This window comes from Parus major, chromosome 12 (genome assembly GCF_001522545.3).
Source record: "Parus major isolate Abel chromosome 12, Parus_major1.1, whole genome shotgun sequence".
NCBI lineage: Eukaryota > Metazoa > Chordata > Aves > Passeriformes > Paridae > Parus > Parus major.
Window position 1 is genome coordinate 15,156,453 of NC_031781.1, and position 18,576 is coordinate 15,175,028.

General features: G+C 39.7%; 1 protein-coding gene across 2 annotated transcripts in view; it reads right to left on the minus strand.

Annotated features, from left to right (window-relative positions):
- SUCLG2 (succinate-CoA ligase GDP-forming subunit beta) overlaps positions 1 to 10,041 on the minus strand; it is a 109,789-nt gene extending 99,748 nt beyond the window's left edge. For both annotated transcript variants that reach the window (XM_015641105.3, XM_015641104.3), the window contains exon 1: positions 9,794 to 10,041. In XM_015641105.3, the coding sequence (XP_015496591.1) occupies positions 9,794 to 9,877 (84 nt within the window). In that variant the 5' untranslated portion in view covers positions 9,878 to 10,041. The remainder of the gene's footprint in view (positions 1 to 9,793) is intronic.
- Between the last annotated feature and the right edge of the window lie 8,535 nt (positions 10,042 to 18,576).

Genomic DNA, 18,576 nt, shown 5'->3' on the forward strand with positions numbered 1-18,576 from the left:
GCAGCCATCACCTGGACGATCCTTCTGGGTGCCTGCATGCACAGGTTTGTGAGGACTACAGTCCTCAAAAGTAAAAGAGAGGGGGAGAAAAGCATCCTCTTCAACAGTAAGACCCTGACCTCCCTTTCTTCATTTCCCACACCTTGTTCAGCAGCTGTTTCAGTCAGGTTGCTACAGACTGACCTCCAAATAAAGCAGGACATCACCAAATCCCTGACAGCTGCATCCTGCTGCCCACACAGGGAATATTCAGGACTCTATTTATCTGCAATCAGCAAAATAAAATTTCTGCAAATTAAGTGGCAGCACCCTCGTGATCCTGAGAAGTTCTAGGATGCATTTTGGTTAGTGTGGACAGGCTTCCTGAGCAGGGCTGAGCACACCCCAACCCTGAAGGACATAAACCTTCACCTGAACAGTGAACCAAAACAGCTTCCAAAAACCCTGAAACAGGGCAGGTTCCTTATTCTGTGGGCTTACATGAAAAGAACAACATGCAGAAGGTCACATCACAAACAGGATGTCAGAAAACCAAGCTGGCTGCCCAAACACAGAGCTGCCAGTCCACTCAAAGAGCCAAACGATGCCTTCTGTCCTTACTACAGAAATTGTTGGCAAAATATTTTTTCCTTGCATTTTTAAATTGAATTTCAGCCTAATTAAAGATTAAGTATTAAAATGACTTATTGTACATCCACATATGCCCAAAGAGCAAGCATGTCTACAGAAGCTTTAAACCACTGAAACTGATTTTTGAAGCCTTTGCTTGGGTAAAGGAAGAACATGAAATCCCAGATTCCATTTCTTTTTTTTTTTTTTTTTATTTTTTGTCAATGTTCTCCCCATCAGAAGTTCTGCTTTGCATTAGTAATTAATTTTAGTCAAATTATGTTCATTTTGCTTATTTTGAACTTCAAAGCTTTAAGAGAAGCATACTTTTCTGACCTAAAAAGTAAGGCTTTGAAGTATCTGATGAAAATAAACTCACTACCATACACAACAGCATAATCAGTTGCAGAAAATGCTGTAACACATTTCCTGCCTTGGAAAATGAAAGAAGATTGTTGGTGATATGCACAACACATTCAAAAAGTGAAATAAGACATCTTCTCCACATAAATCAGAAATATTCTTTTAAGTATCTTGAGGGGAAATTTTATATTTTTGTTCTGATCTTAAAGAAGTGTTTAATTTCCTAATTTTTTACAAGATTAAAATGATATTTTTTATGCAACTATGAAGAAATGCTCTAAATAATAAACAAAGCCAGGAAAAAATAATTCTAAAACTATTGTACCACCAAACATGAGACAAAGTAGCCTCTATCAATTTTTTCTTTCCTGCATGCAAATTCAGCTTCCTAAATTGTTACAAAACTCAAAGCATACTCAATAAGATGAACAGAAATGTTTCTGCATTCATATCTCAAGTAATCATATCTATCAAAGAAGTGTTTCACGCCTACCATACCCTAGAAGAATGCTTTTTCAAGTGTTAGAAGTTGCTGATATTTTAAGAAAAACACCGATAAAATGCCAATTTAGACAGTTTGAGCTCCATTTTTCATCACAGAGAAGGAAATATGAAACATAATCACAGGTTTTTTGTTCCAGTTCTTTAATATTGAAGTCAAATCATGATAATTTCCATGCTACTCAACTATGTCATCACAGAATATGTCTTTGAGCACTAAGCAACATAACACTTCCAAGCAACAAAAATGCAAATGGCCACGGTAGTAAAATAAAGATACAGAAAAGTATCTACAGAAACAGTTTTACTGCATGCCTAAATCATATCTGGTTTATTAAACCAGTCCAGAATGGTCTGGACCAATTTCTTTCCTGGAAGCAGCAAGAAAACAAAATACTGGTACCCACTTTTTGTATCAATCTGAATGCTTCACATCCTTTATTGCTAATAAGTCTTGGTTTTAATTAGACCATTTGATTTAGACTGACGTGAAGCAAACTCTAAGAGACAAAGATATGAGAGGCAGAGTCTTAAGCTACTTGGGCAGAGCTGAGGAGAAAACCAGAAACTACCCAGAATAATCAGTGAAAGTCAGCCATTAATAACAAGTCAAACATTAAGAATATTTTTCCTACTTTGCAGGTAATTTCTTTATTAATATTTCTCCACTGTTTATACTTAATTATAGAAATTCACTCTGCTGCCATTCTCAAATCTCCAAGCAAGCTTAGGACCCTACAAGAAGCATCATCATCATCTTCAAAGACTTTGACCTTAAAACAGATTGCTACATTTCTGACTGTATGGAGGGAGAGCAAGGTAAACTTTAATCCAATGAAACAGCACTTCCAAGCCCAAAGGATGATGGCATTACTCCCCTAGTTAAGGAAATTGGGACTATGCCCAGCCTTGTTTCTTGTGTCTTACTGCAGCCCATGCTGTATGCAGAAATAAACATTAGAAATAAACAACAGCCACTGTTCTTCCTTCAGCTTCTCCCCAGAGGGAGCTGCCAGCACCCTGACCAGTTCTTGTTCCCACATGTGAGGTTCCATAGTGACTCCTCTTGTCAGCTCCTCAGACATCTGCATTTGGAAGCTGTTATCTGAGCTCTCCAGAAACCTCCTGCAACTCTTGATTATGTGTTCCCTGCTGTACTGTCACTCCAGCAGAACCTGGAGGCAATGAAGCCCTCCGTGAGGACCAGGACCTGCTGACTGAGGCTTCCTCAGTTGTCTGCAGCTTCATCTGGTTCTTGCTGAACAAGATGCCTGGAGCAGAAATGTACAATAACCCTGTCAGTGATGTCAGTCTGCCAACAAATCCTGACCCATGGGTTCTCAGCTGGGTCATCAACCCTCCCTAGATGGAGCTCCAGCACTCCAGCTGATCTGGACTCACGTTCAATCATCTCGCATCATGTTTAAAGCAATCTCTAAATATCTGTTCCTCTACTTCCAAAATTTATGGTGTTACTTCAGACTATTTTAATCTGAGCCATTTAACTGAAAAACAAATCTAGACTGAAACTCTGCGTGAAAGAATTCAATTAAATAGATTCCGTTTCCAGTGTGTTTGAAGTGACAAAATTGAAGATGATAGAAAATTTAAGGAAAAAAACATTTTTATGTCTTCTTCAGACTTTAGCAAGTACCATATTGACAATAAAAAGGGTACAGTTCCTTTAAATAGGCTTTTCATCTTTAATTATCATGAACAGCTCTATGTTTTACCTATACCCACCTGTGTTATGTACAAGTGGCACACAAAACTCCTCCAATAATTGGAATTTCCCTGACATTTTTATGCGAATCCTCTGTATGAACAACTCTTTTTTCTTTTTTTTACACAAGGCAGTAACTGCTTTCTTGGCTGCCATGAAATTAGCAGATGTCAAATTAAACTGTCCTTTTGTCCACAGATGCTTCAGAGGAAGATATCAAAAGATGATGAAGTGTTCCATTAGTAATCTGTGTCTGTTTTTTAATTTGCAGCTTCATATTTTCCAGTCAAAAGTCTTGGACAAGCAGGCAAACCTACCAAACATGATCAAAAACCTCACTTAATTTTTCATTCCTTCTGACAATTCTTACAAAACTTTTGCATCTCATGAAGAATTTAGGTGGACAAGAGTTAAAACATCACAAGTAAACTACAGTATGAGTGAATCTCTCTCCTCTTGACACAAACTGAGGCTGTTCCTCATAGCTTACGTTGCCCAGACTCCAACCCAACCCAGACTGTGATTCTATGAATTAAAGGCAAACAGGGTAGACAGAAACTGATCTGTCACCATGTACTACCCATGTGCAAGGTAAGTAAACACAAATGAATAATAATGTATCACAAAATATGTTTAAAAGTCTTTTCTTAAATGAAACAGTTTTTGAGTTAAATATAAATACCCCAACCCACATTCAAGCCCAAGGTGGTTGTGAGTGCCTACAGCTTTATGATTTTGGGGTCAAATTATATTATAAGAAAACCTATAAACTCTCAGATCATCACAGAATTAAAATAGATTTTAATTCAATTTTGGGATACACACTATTACAGCTTAGGGAAACCAATAAGCAAGTAAAGAGACCAGAGGAAGAAAAAAAGTAAATCTGCTCAAAGCAGCAAATTTTAAACAAAACAAAAGTTGCATTTGTTGAATATATTTTGTGCTATCGTATAAATTGTTGACTGAAGAACTAAAAAAGATGTTCCAACAAGTAAGTGGAAAAATAGCAAGTCTTTAAATTCCTCCACAGTTAACATTTAGCCACTAATTATACAAAAACATTACCATCAGCATAATGTCACAAACAAACTAAAACACCAGTCTAGGGTTTTCATTTTCATTACCACATTAAAGGATGGCTTCAGCTTGCAGTTCAGAAACTGTTTTAAGTCTCACTCATGCAACAAAGAATTCAGCAGCACAGAAAACTCTACTACTAAGAAATTTCTCATAATAGTCAATCTTAACTCCTATTTGTTTCATACTCACTCCTGCTGTTATGCAGTTAAAATAAAATCAATAGCCAGCTACTAATCATGGATCAATGTTTAATTACCAGTTCCAAAGTTACTGTCATATGCAGCTGGACAGGTAATATGAATTCTCTGTCTTGTCTTTTACTGAAGTGTAATGGAAGAAATAAGCTGAGTCACAGATGGTTAGAAACTGCTTTTAGAGCATTAGAGGAGGAAATTTTCTGGAGAAAATCCTCCAAGTATATGCTCAAAGCTGTAGATGATAGTCACAGTCACAAACATGTACAGGAAAACTGGACTGCCCAAGGCAATAACGAGCTGAACTACTCACTACAGGTATGGCCAACAATAAAAATTATCAGTTGAGCTTAAATCACCTTGGAACGAGTGAGTCCCCAACACAGGGAGGGAGACAACCTCATCTCTAAGCACTAAATGAGGACATTACCCTTTTTTTTTTTAAATGAACCTTCCAAACAAGAGGAAGGATAAAATAGCAGAGAAATTAACTACTTCTAAGAAACAACTATACCCCAACTGTGTCTAAGCCTTTGTCTTGGGTTGCAATGCAAGATGTAACCAAAAGTATATATTCCATTATCATCTGTTAGAATCAGGAAGGGCAGTGTTCTTTATCTCTCCCATGACCCTTCTCTCATAACTACAGGGGAATATCATCTGTTATGGGCCATTGAGCCTCACTGCAGGACTGATAAAATCACATCATCCCATAGTGAGATGCTCCACCCAGGGGAGGAGCCAAGCATTCCCACTTGGATATAGCCTGAGACTGGGAACAACACAGGCAGCCTTTCTCCAATGGATTCCCAGAGGAAGACAGGACCCATCTACACCACTGGACCTTCAGAGGAAAACTACACCCTTCTACAGGATCATTGCTTTAACAGAGCCACATCTGTCACACCAGGAGGACTGCAGCCACCACTTAATCAGACTGCTACCAACATCCTGACCAACAGGGCATCAGGCTGTATTCTGACTGTCTGTGGGATGGTTTTTTTTGGTTTTTTTTTTGGTCCTGCTGCATTTTTATTTTTATTTTCCTACTAAAGAACTGTTATTCCTACTCCCACATCTTTGACTGAGAGCCCCTTGATTTCAAGATTATAATAATTCAGAGCAGGGGGGTGGTTGACATTTTTTTTCCATTTCAAGGGCAGTTTCAACCTTCCTTAGCAGACACCTATCTTTTCAAACCAAGACAGTCTTCATCTCACTCCTCTGTATTCCCAAAAGGATCTCAGTAGCCTCACACATTTCTCATAAAATCCCTGCTGGCAGTCATCAGCCAGATAGACCAAATGAAAGATGACTTAAAAAAAAAAAAAAAAGAAAATTACCACACACACTGACATTTCCAGAGAAAAATAGGAGGAAACAATCACTCAGATAACTGTAAAGAAAACACAGTTTGTCTATTGACACTTTATCTAGTGCCCCAGGAGGCAAATCAATGAAAAAAACCTACCTGCTTTTACATAAAAAAGCTTTGACCAATCCTAAACATACCCAAGGAATGGAAGCAGTCTCTGGGTAATCTGGTTGGGAGTTCAGATGGAGGGTGAGGAAGGATTTATTTATTCATTCAGAGCCACGGGTGTGGCTAATTCTCCATCTAATGTCATATTCATGAAGGCTAATTAGCCTCATCCCCTGATTATACCTCCATGAGGTACAAAGGAAGGTAAATCAATGCAGCAAAGTGCAGCTTTTCTACTTCAAGGCAGAGCTGTGAGTATCTGTGTCAGAGCCAGATTGCTCCCAAGGTAGAAGTTCCACTTGTATAAAACTAACCGGGGAAAAAAAATAATAAAAAAAAAATCATAGTCTGAGGTTATATTTATGTTTTCATTTCCTTCTTTCATCTCAAAATAGGATTCAATAACCATGTGTTTAATGGAACTGCCGGGGAGGAGTGGGCCAAACATCTGCTCCACTTTGGCATTTCAGTTTTGTCTAGAGTTTGAAGAGGGCTTTCCTGTCATTTGGATGAGGTGCCTGGAGAAAAAGCTGTTTGTGAAAGTCTGTAGGCTCATGTATTTCCTGCCTCTAAATGTAAAACCTTGAAAATATAGCAAAACTGCCAACCAGGAAAAGCCAAATAGGGAAGCAGTCCAAAGAAATTTTCAAGAACACCAAAGGAAACTAAGAAAAAAAAGAAGAATTCAATGTGAAAGTAGCTTCTGAAGCCATGAATTGAAAAGATATTTCAGTAACGTTTTGTGTCTCATGGAAGATCAGATATCACCGCTGATAGCTTCTTAGAAAAGGCAGAACTTTTTCTGCTCAATCTCATTAATGAGGTTTTGTAGATATACAAGTCAAGGAACTGAAGTCATCTGCAGTGAGCAAGCCTGCAGTTCCCCATTCGCAACATCTATAGATTCCAGCATATTTTATAACAGAAATATTGCTTAATTTCATCTTTCCCTCCTTTTTTTTCTTACTTTTTTGTTTCTTTTAATATTTTCAATGCATGTGGAATCTGGATGTGTTCTGGCAGGACTGAGGCCCATTTTGAAGGCTGGGATAGGGCTCATAATGCACAAACCAACCTGCTCACTCAATTAGAATACTGGAGAGTTACCTTAAGCATTTATTTTTATTTTTTTTTATGATTCTGATTTAATTGTTCCTCATTTATATTCATTGCTGAATTTCACTGCATCTGAAGCTATTTTGAAAACACAGCATTCTCCCAAAGGGCCCAATCCAACTCCCATTCAAATAAACAGCCTTCAATGGAGCCTATTTGTTGCCAGCCAACAAGATTGAATTCTGCTGCCGAGTGGTCCCCGGAGCGTTTGTCACAGCTCTTTACAAATATTGCTCCAGCAAGAGCAGGCCTGAATGCTCCTGTCCACATGCACTGCAAACAACTCAAATCTATCTTTTATCTTCTTGAAACACTTGGTCAGATTTAAAACTCCAGCAGCACAAAGAGCATGAACAGCAAAAGGAGTAAAAAATGTTTAAGAGTTATAAAAAAGTAAAGGGAAAGCAAAAGGATGATAAAATAATTTCATGTGATAGGATCAGCTACCATTTACTCCACCCCTAAAATGAAGCTACACAAGAAAATGTGTGCAGATTACCAGAACAGCATACAAACAAATTTCACAGCCACAGTTTTTAATAAGAATAAATTTTGCAAAAAAGTGTAGAAACTCCAACAGTAAGTCATAAGAGTTATGAGGAAAGATTCTAAATCTCACACAGGGTTACCAAAACAACAAAGTTTAAGACTGATACTTCTTGATCACATTCACACCATATGGAAGACCCTCATCTGTGAAAGAAACACTGTGATGGGCTTTGAGGACAGATTTTGGTGGTTTATGCTAAATAAAGCAAGAGTGTAACTTCTCATCTGAGCAACAGAATGAATGATACAAATAAGAAAAACCTTCAATGGAAGAACTCTTACTCTCAGATCCTTTATCCTATTTTGTAGCACAGAAATCCAGACCCTGGCTGATCAACTTATTTGTGGCTTAAAGTGTGAGACAGTGGAAGATTAGGAGACTGTTTAGATGGGAATTCTATTATGCAACACTGCAAAACTGAAGACCTTTTTAAAGGAAAATGGTTTGCTTTGAAATAAAGAACTCGATTTATTGTTTTACAGTATTGATGTGGTTCTTGAGAATAGCCTATTTGGAAAGCACAGATCTTAGGAGATGCTCTCAGTATCTGGCAGAGTTCAGAGACAGAATAAAAAAATGTGATTCATAATACAAGTTCAGCATCCCTAGTTCACAAATAATGCACAAAAAACCTGTTGGTTTTTTTTTTAAAGTTAGCCACCTTGATATCCTAAGAATATTTTTGAGAATCTGAGCTGATACCCAGTTATTTCAGTGGGGTAATTCACAGAGAGCCTCCATGCTTTGAGAGAAGACAGAACAGAGCATGAGCTCCTAATTTCCACCTGTATCTCAAATCCTCACTGCAGCACCAGATTAAGACAGGGCTTGAAAGCAACCAAAGCAGCTCAGCCAGAATACCTTCTAAGTTCTCACCAAAATTTTTAGACATTGCTCCATACTCCAGGCTTCCCAAACTCTCTGTATCGCAGCCCTAAAAGAACAAGGATGTTACCTCCAAATTCCTTACTGGAGGATCAGATTCACCTAAGGCTTGATGGCAGGAACACATTGTCAAACACACAATGAATATTCCCCAAATATTGTGACTGACAGCATTGCCTTGCCACACTGAGATTAAATCTGTATATATATATAGATAAATGGATGTATATAGATGTCATTGGGTGTGTACATCCACACCGTCTCCCTGTTTATGCATGTATACATGAAATGGATGAATGCTAAATCAACAAATCAACTGCACTGAGTTCTCAAATACTGTACCCAGCATTCAGATAGGAAAGTTGGGCACAAAAGATTGCAGATTTACAACCGAGGTGGCTAACTTCCTTCAGGTTAAAATATAAACCTCACAGCAGCAGTTGTGCAACACCATCTCAGCACCAACACCACCTTTTACCCCACAGCCCCTGCACACAGCCCTGCACCTGCAGGCAGGAGCATCCCCAGCAGAGGCACCTGCAGAGAGAACTGGACACAAACACGCTTGGTTTGCCCCAGGGGCTCTTGCTTCAGGGAAAACACTTATGCTCAGAAGTGTGGACCAAAGTTGAGATTCTCATGCAGCGGCTCAGGATGAAAAGGTAAAATAACAGAATTGGTTGCCAAAGGCACGAGGGCTGTCTAAAATGTGCGTATCTCATTTTACCAAGGCATGGCTGCTTGTCGAGGTGAATAATGAACTCCTGCTACAACTCAAGAGAGCCCCTGAGCCCTTCCAAGAGGCTCAATCTACCCCTTCCCATCGCCCTGCTGAGGTTCAGCACCACCGGGAATCCGGAGCTGGGATCGATTTTCCCAGGAGAGCACAACCAGGCATCTTCAGCCTGACCTCAGCCAGCCGCACTGAGCCAAACCAGCGCGCTGCTGCCACCCGAGACGTGTTCAGACAAACGCGATCACTTCGCGCACAGCGTCACCCAGCTCTGCTGCCGAAATAATTCAGAGTTCTGTCAGCTGAGGGGGGAACAAGGCGCTCGGAGCGGGCGCTCCCGGTCAGCTTTGCTCCGTCCGGCTTCGCCCCGACCCCGCAAGTGCCGGGGCTGCGGGCTGGCCGCATCCTGCAGCCCGAGCAGCCGCAGCCAGCGGGAGGAGAAAGGTTCCTCCCGCCGCCAGGCACGGCCGCGGGGCTCGGGCGGGCACAGCGGGCGGGGCGGAGGCTGCCGGCAGCAGGGACGGCGGGGCGCGGCCCGGGCTCGCTCACTCACCGGGAATGGGCCCCGCAAGCGGGCGGATCGCAGGGCCAGGTCCCGCAGCACGGTCCCCGCCTGCCCGGCCAAGGGCGCCGCCATCTTCGCCGCTGTCCCCGCCCTGCCCCGGGCGGAAGCCCCGGCGGAGGCGCAGAGGGGCCGGGCGGGGCCCCGGGAGCGCGGTGCCCCGTGAGGGGCTGCGGGACCCCCGGCCTGTGGGGCCGGCTCAGGGCCCGTGTGAGCGCGTTATCTCTGTGACGAGGAAAGGCCGAGGTAGTTGTGGCTGTTCAGCCTCGAGAAGAGACGGCTGAGAGGGGACGTCGTTAATGTGTAACATCATAAACCCGTGTAAATGTTTGAAGAAGATGGATAAGGCTCTGCTCGGTGATGCGCAGCGACAGGGCAAAGACACGATGGACAGAAGGAAGTCATGCCAGGACATGAAGAAATTGCTCGCTGTGCCGATCACGGGAGCAGATTGCCCAGGGAGGCTGTGGAGTTCCCCTCGCTGGAGATGCTCCAGGGCTGTCTGGACACGATCCTGTGCCCTGTGCTCTGGGATGACTCGGCTTGGGCAGGGAGTTTGGACCAGAGGAGCCACTGTGGTCCCTCCCGGCCTGACCCATTCAGTGATCCCATCAAAGTGTGTTTGAGATGACCGTGCCCAGCACAGCCGGCTTTGGGACTGGGGCTCAGTGCGGTGACCAGAGCAGGGAAGGGCTCTGTGGAGAAGGCAGCACCTGGGAACACACAGGCAGCGATGAGTGCAGGGGCTGGAAAGTGTGAGGTGCCAGCCTTGAACTGCTGGAGGCTGGTCTGACTTCTTTTTTCATGACTAAAACTTCTTGTTTTTATTAGGAAATACAAAATTAACCCAACCTAATAAACCCTAATAAGGCCTGCTGGGATCCAGCCGATTGGATAGGCACTTTAATCTCCACCAAACGCCCCTGTTTTTCATCCACAGATGAAATTGTCAATGTCAGGTTGAACATTAGGAGGAATTTTTTCACAGAAAGGATTGTTGGACATTAGAATCAGCTGCCCAGGGTAGCGGTGGAGTCACCATCCCTGGAGGTTTTTAACAAAGGACTGGATGTGGCACTTGGTGCTGTGGTCTGTTTGACAAAGTGGTCACAGATCGGACTTGAATATCTCAGTGGTCTGTTCCAACCTAAATGATCCTGTGAAACCTGTGAGTTAATGCCAAACCTGAGACACCAAACTCAGCCCACTCAGCAGAAGAGCAGAGCCCCCATAACTTTATGTCCATCACATGGACTTAGAATCTGACACAAGTTTGCAGTCTGAGTAGAGGGTTCATGGAAGTGAGTACCAGAAGCCAGATTTGTGCAAATTGTTCCATCCATCAGGAATGACTTTGGGGCTGGTGAGGACACAGGTGTGTCATGTCTACAGTCTGAAGCAAACTCAACACTCAGATGGCCTACTCTTTACAGATACACTCTCTATATGCCACTGTAGGGCATTTCCTTATCTATTTCTGTCTAGTACACACTTTGGATAATCCACCCATGAGTAATAGACAGTTAACCAAATAGCTCACACAAATTGTCCATTTACAATCATGGTTTTTAAAAAAAAAAAGATCTAAAATTGAGTGGTGGCTGAGATACCCTTGCAATTTTACAACAGTTCATATTAAATTCACCTGTATTGAAGCATGTAGAGTTAGCACTATATGGAGGCATTATTTATGCTGAACATTATTTATTCAGTGGTTTATGATGAAATAGTTGGATAAACACTTAAATCCCCATCTTCCAGTCCAGGATGTGAATGGGAACAAAGGAAACTGCTCCTGTCAGGGCTTAGAACTTACACTCCCAAATGTGTTTTTTAAAAAATCGGGACTGAACAACTCCTTTATTGGAATTTAATCAACAAATAAATTATACGTCTAATAGAGAAAAAAATCTGCAATTTCATAAAAACTGAGGTGCTAGAAAAGTCTGAAATTGAACACTTTTGTCTTTGTCATGACAATTTAAGTAATGTAATATGTTTCAATAAAGAATCTGGAGATGCTATTTTTTGATAGCATTGAGCAATAATGTATGGTACCAGTATTAACCCAGGTATTACTGTGTGCTTGTTCTTTCAGAATATTATATACTGACTTAGGTATTATGATGGAGGAACTATAATTTCATTTTTAGTTTCATGACTGTGGTTCAGTAAGCACAGCGTTCCCTATTCATACAGACTATTATGGCTGTCTGCATTAGGTTTATATATATAGCAGGTATATAAGCTTTCAGATAATGTCTGTGAATTGCATGCAAGGCTATCATTTAATGCTATGGAGGAGCATTTTCACTGCTTAATATAAATAATGCAGAACCTGCTTTACTATATTTTTTTATTGTTTAGATTTAGTGGAAAGCCACAGTGCAAATGCACAATGTGGCGTATCCACCAAGACATGATTTTTTTTTGTATCTCTGTTGCAGAACATACCTGACCTTTAAAGTATGAGGAGAAAAGACAGAGAGATTCATTGTCTTCACATACAGTTTCCTTCTATGCATGTGTGAACCAAAGAAAATTTAGATGAAACGGGTCTCTGAAGCAATTAGAGCAAGCAAGAGCCAGAATTTTCGAATCATGGAGTGCAAGATGTGTTGGTATGTGAGAGGAGGGACAAATTATGAATAATTGTTGGGAAACACACTTGAAATGCAGGAATTTGGGAACAGCTGAGGAGTAGTCTCAACACACCATCCTCACAAATAAGGAGGGGAGGGAAGTGAAGTGCTAAATAAAAAAGGATAGAGGGAAAGGCTGGCTTCAAAGGTCATTCCTTCTAAACTTCCAGACATTGCTCTCTATCTTTCATGGATATGCAGCATTTGAGTGTGCTGCTGTTCTATCTTCCCCAGGATAAACAAAAGGTTAGATTGTAGCTAAGTTTTTAGCAGTGGTCTGTTTAATGCAAAACAACCAGTAATGGTTTTGCAATTAAGCTTAAAAAAGAACATTGTGTAAGGTTTATACCTCTTTAGAAGCTATCATTAAGGCTAAATGGTTGATAGTGTTCAAGTGAAAACATTTAAAGACAAAAAAAGTCACCTTATCACAGGTAAAACACAGTTTTAAGTGTTTTTGCAATGACATTATATATTCATTTTCTCATCTGTGGAGATTACCTCCCAAACCATTGTTTTTTTCTATTTTATAATGTGTTGCTCTAGCTGGGTTTTGATGGGTTGTAGTTTCATTTCTGAGTTCTGGAACCGGTGGGCTGAAAGGCATTTCCTCATCTGCACGTTGCCTTGTAATTGTTCTTATGTTAACTACAGAACTTGAGCTTCATATTCACATAGATTTTATAGGGAATAAGTTTATAATGAAAAAGTTTATTTGAAAGATACCCCACACACAGCATCCCCAAGAATGACAAGTGAGGGTAATAAAGCTGCAGCAAACTCACTAAAATAATCCCACTGTAGGTGGCTGAGGAACAGGAAACAAGATCATAGGGTGAGTCTGAGAGTGCCACTGCAGAGCATGAGTCCTGATGCTCAAGCACCTCTCAAATTATGATGCTCTTTCAGTCCTCCACTATTTCTCATTCCCTTTCTCTGTTCAAATGTTAAAACAAAAAGACAAATTTATAGTAAATTGTAAATACACCAATGGGTGGAGGAAGGGTAACAAGCAATTAAAATAATGATGTTTGGGTCTAAAAAGAAGAATGAAGATAAGGAATGAAAAATAGTGTATGAGAATTGTAAATTGCCTCCTAGGTCACCAAGTTCAGTCATTGCATACAGCCACAAAATTTCCATTCATCAGAACATTATTGAAATATACTGGAAGGTATCCTGGAAGGAAGCAGGATGGGATGGTTTTGGCTAGGTAGGATCAAACATCCTGGTTTCTCAGTCTGCAGTAACACAGGAGCTCTGTGTGCTGCTGCATCACCAGGCTGTGTATGTAAATATCAGTTTGCCCTTTTCATTTTCAGACTGTCTGCACCTCTGCTGTACACAGTGGAACTTGTATGTGGCTCAGAATGAAGGAACCAAGTGAAGTCTTAAAACAATCTTTGCAGCTTCTGCTCAATGCTGTGGGAAGCCAGGGTGCTGCATTTTAACACTGTGATAACTGTGACTTGAAAAGTGAAAAGAAGTGTCTAAAACAGGGAAAACTTTAAATAATAACATGGAATAAAGAAAAAAAGTAATGGAATAACCAACTTTAAAAATATTTATAGCAAGAAAGGCAACACCAGGTGTAGCAATAGTTACAATAATGCTCCACCTTTTTTGATATCTGACCACCCGACTGTGTAAAAACAAAACTTTCAGGAATTATGACATAAATTAATAGGCTGAAAACAATGGAAGTGATGCATCAGTTTACAGGAAAGCTACTGCTACCTCTTGCCAGTGACCTGCTGTATAATGAGGCAGACAGGGGAGTTCAGGTTTCTCAGTAGAGATAGACTGGAGGTCTATAACACTCAGTTCCAACAACGCTGAGAACCCTGATATTGAGAGTAGAAAGACGATTTTATTGAACTTCTGTCAGAAACGATACAGGACTGTGAATACAAAAAGTGTAAAGATCTGAGCTGTGGCATACAGTGAAAACAACCTCTCAGAGTCTGGACCTCTTTGATAAGATGTCACTATATCCTTACGAAGACTTTGAATTCTCTAAAAAATACAGTGAATCTAAATTCAGGAAAGAAATGTCTAAAAGTCTTAAAAAAAAACAAAGCTAAACTTGCTTGGGGGAAGGAATGGGGGTTAGAGTAGCAGAAAAACAGTGACTTAATGGAAAGAGCCTCTGTTGTGTCTGCTGAGCAACTCAGTTTATTATGTAGAAAAACATTCTAAAAATAAATCAGATTTATTAAATATGAAGCAAAATCTTGACTAGATCAATAATCTTCTGTACATTGTATTTAAAAACATTTAGCAGCAAACCATTATATTTAGAAGCATTCCTATCAGAGAGCTCTCTAGAGTGTTCAGGAAAGTTCCCAGATGAAGAGTTTGCCAAAGCAGTCAAATGTGGAACCTCTACATCTCTACATGCACCATGCTGACTGGTAGGAATGTGTGAATTCCACGAGAGCCATGCAGTAAAGCTCTTGAAATCTTTCCCAACTGGGGTGCAATTCCCATAAGGAAGAATAAAGGCAAGATGTCACGGCCATAAGAGAAATTACTTAGATGCTGATAGAAAAAGCTTTGTTTTAGGGTGTTCTGTGTGTCCTGCACAGGTATCTGCAAACAGGTGAGCATTTTCCAGGAATGAAACCTGGTTACTGCTTGACACTTTTGAAGGCTGTAGGTGAAAGAGCAGTGTTTGCCCCTACCAAAGGGAGGCTGGGTAAATCAGGAAAGCTATAGGTGTTCCCATCCCTGATAGTCCATGTTTTAATTCACAGGTTGCAAAACACCTTGTTGCCTCAACCTGTTACAGGGTTTGAAATTGTCTATTGTAATTAATTTCCAAACCAGTAAGGTGAAAGGGCTGCTAATATGTGAGGGGTAATTTTTTCCTGATGAATTTTATGGATTGCAGAGGCAGGGAAATTGATTTTTCTGCCAAATGAAGTATTGATCTAAAAGAAGTTTACTATGCTACCTAGTTTGGGGTCATAGGGTATTATTTCTGTGGATTTTGTAGATTGCTTCCTGTATTTTCCTATTTCAATAAAATCTTTTGTCATGGAGGCAGATTTCACTTTCATTACAATTGGTTGGACACCAGCAAGTGGTTCACTGATCATGGAAGTTTATAAAAACCATAACCTTTCTGAAGAGCCTAACAAAGAAGTGCAGCGCTGTGTGAAAAAAGCTTGTAACAAAACCTGAATGCACCACCAGGGGAAACTGAACTGCCTAAACATAAAGCAGGGTGACAACAGTTACTATGGTGTTTGGTGCATATGCTCACTGCTTTGTTGTCTAGACAGTGTATTTGGACATTTACAAGTGTGTAAAATAAAGGAGGATTTTTTACCTTAGCTGGTGACAAGAGCAGTTACAGCTGATGGAGCCAGGCTGTCCCCAGTCACAACTGCAGGCAGACTTCATCACCACTGCTTTGAGAAGATCTCAGTGCCTCTATATAAAAAGGCCAAAAATTGTAAATTTTTTTTCTGGTTTTCTTATGTTGTATGGTGTCATCTCTCAGACCAGCTGGGAGAAGAAGGGAAATACCTATAAATGCAGTCACACAGACGAGACTGTGCTGATTTGTTTTGTAATCTGCTCCCTTTAGGATAAAACTACCAGCAATAGCAAACTTCTGGCACATGGGACTGGCAAGAGCTCCTTCCAGGTGTCTCTTTTGCTAGTTAATGTACAAATTCCCAGCTAATGTATCAATTCTTCAAAAATTGAATTGTAGTCAAAATATAAGTTCCTGGAGTAGAAAAAATAGACAATTACTCTTCCTGAGATCCCTTCAAATTACATGCAGGGAGCCTTTAGGAACCTAATGAAAACATTACATATAATTGACTAAGAATTGATCATACCCACGGTGGACTGTAAATAGTTTTGTGACCATATAGCCTAAATATTTTTACAGAATTCCAACTACATTTGCAAGCATCACCTCCCCTACAGAGGTTTGTAAAGCAGCTGCATTAGTATTTACTCTTTGAATGGTGTTTGCAAATTTTATGGAAATTCAAAGAGAAAATGGGAAAAGAGTAAAGTCTGTATCCTCAGGGGACAGTATCTATATGAACAGATGAGTAGGGAGAGTAAAGCCTCATGCTTGCCTTCTATATAGATGCATTTTATTCAGTAAAAGAAGCCATATCATTTATTGACATAATTTCTGTAAAACTTTCTTTAGCCTGTAAGCAGAATATCTCCAAAATGTTTGCTTATGTTACAACATACAGCTAAATATCTTCATAAACTCATGGAAATGGACATAGATTATCTCACCTTCAGGTCTTATGTGTGTGACACATATACACATCATTATTTTCATTCCTTGGGAAATCATAATATAAAGCTTTTTTCTATTATTTCTATTGTTATTATTTTTTATGTTATTAGAGCTATGAAGAATAAAAAAGAACTTCCCCATGGTCTAGTCCTTTAATAGCCTCTACAAAAGTATATTTATAGTATAGGAATTACTATATTTTTAATTAACATGCATTTGTTTTAAAGATCAAAATGGGAATGCTTTAGCTGTCAGCTTGGCTATATCAGAGCCTAAAAAAATTCTTCTTCATTCTGCCTCACAAAAGAAATTGGAATAAAATTTCTCTGAGCAACAAGTTCTAGTATCCCTCTGTTTTAGTAAAGTAGCATTTGCACGCTTAGCTGTTAAATATAGCACTGTCAGGTATGGTTTCTGCTGTGTATGTTGTTTGTCCTTAATAAATGTGTTTTGATGATTCTGTTTCTCTAGGAACACTGGGAATGTTTTAGTGCATACAAGCAAGTCTACAATCAAAATTTTACCCCAAGAGGTATTTTTATGCTACCAGTCTGTGCTTCAGAAAATGCTGAATTTTTTCTTTAGAAAACCAGTGAAGACAAAATCATTAACAACAAGTGCCATAGGAGGTATGTGATTTGTTTTGAGAGTCATTTAGGATCAAAATCCTGTGCACTGTAATAAAAATTCAAAGAAACAACAGAAAATCTACATGGACAGCTCATTTAATGGCTGTGATGATTTTATGTTTGAGGTAACATGCATCTTAAGTGTAGTATCCTGAGCAAATCACTATTTATTCACTTTGGATTTAGCTTTCTTAGACTTCTAATGTATATAATGAGTGTTGAGCTAGATACTGAAATGAATGCCTTTATTACTCAAGGCTTACTTGATGGAATCCAGAGTAGGATTCAAAACAAATACCCAGGTTTGAAGGGATAAATGCTGAGAATAAACTTCCTTATCTCTGCTGGTTTCTGGGAACACAGTTATTACAGTGTCTATGGTTCATGGTTCAGTTCTCTACAAAGGAGAGAACTCCACTACTAATCATCCTGCAGACATTAATGTGAGTGCATAATGTAGGAATGCTCAAGTCATGAAGTCTTATTTATAACTGGAAGAATTTTAAAGAATTTTAATATTGCCAATGAATACTCCCCCAAATTGCAATGAAATTTATATCTATGTAAGGGTTTGTAGTGTTTCATTCAATAATTGCATCTAATATTGCCAGCAAGGAAAGAAAAACAATAATGTATGCCTGGTATGACACATGCCATGTTTCAACTGAGAGCACGACTATTGCCACCCTATGAAACAGAAAATTATTGCAATTAATTCATTACTTCAGATCAACAAATAACTGAGGAATTTGGAAAATACATCAGTCTTCTGTGAAGAAGAGAAGACTTTATTAGGCAGTAATTGTTATGAATTAATCACTTAGCTTTAATGCTAAGTATGATCTTGTGATACAGCATAAAAATATGCATGCCAGTCAATAAGCAGACAATGAATAGTCTTGGGAATGAATTCATCTCTTGTCCAGAGTTCCTGGAGAATAGTAATGACTTTTTATTTTAACCTCTCACTGGAAGCAGCAGTTCAGTTCATGCTGTCTTACATCAGAAGCACAGGCCTCAGCAGTGGCACGGTGTCTAATGCAAACTTGTCACCTCTATATCCTGCAGAAGTTTCTCATTCCTTTGAGGCCAATAGAAGTGATAAATCAAATATTTCTTGCACATTTAAAGCACAGAAGATACATGTTTGTGTGTGTCTGTACATGCATATATATCTATATCTATATCTATATCTATATCTATATCTATATCTATATCTATATC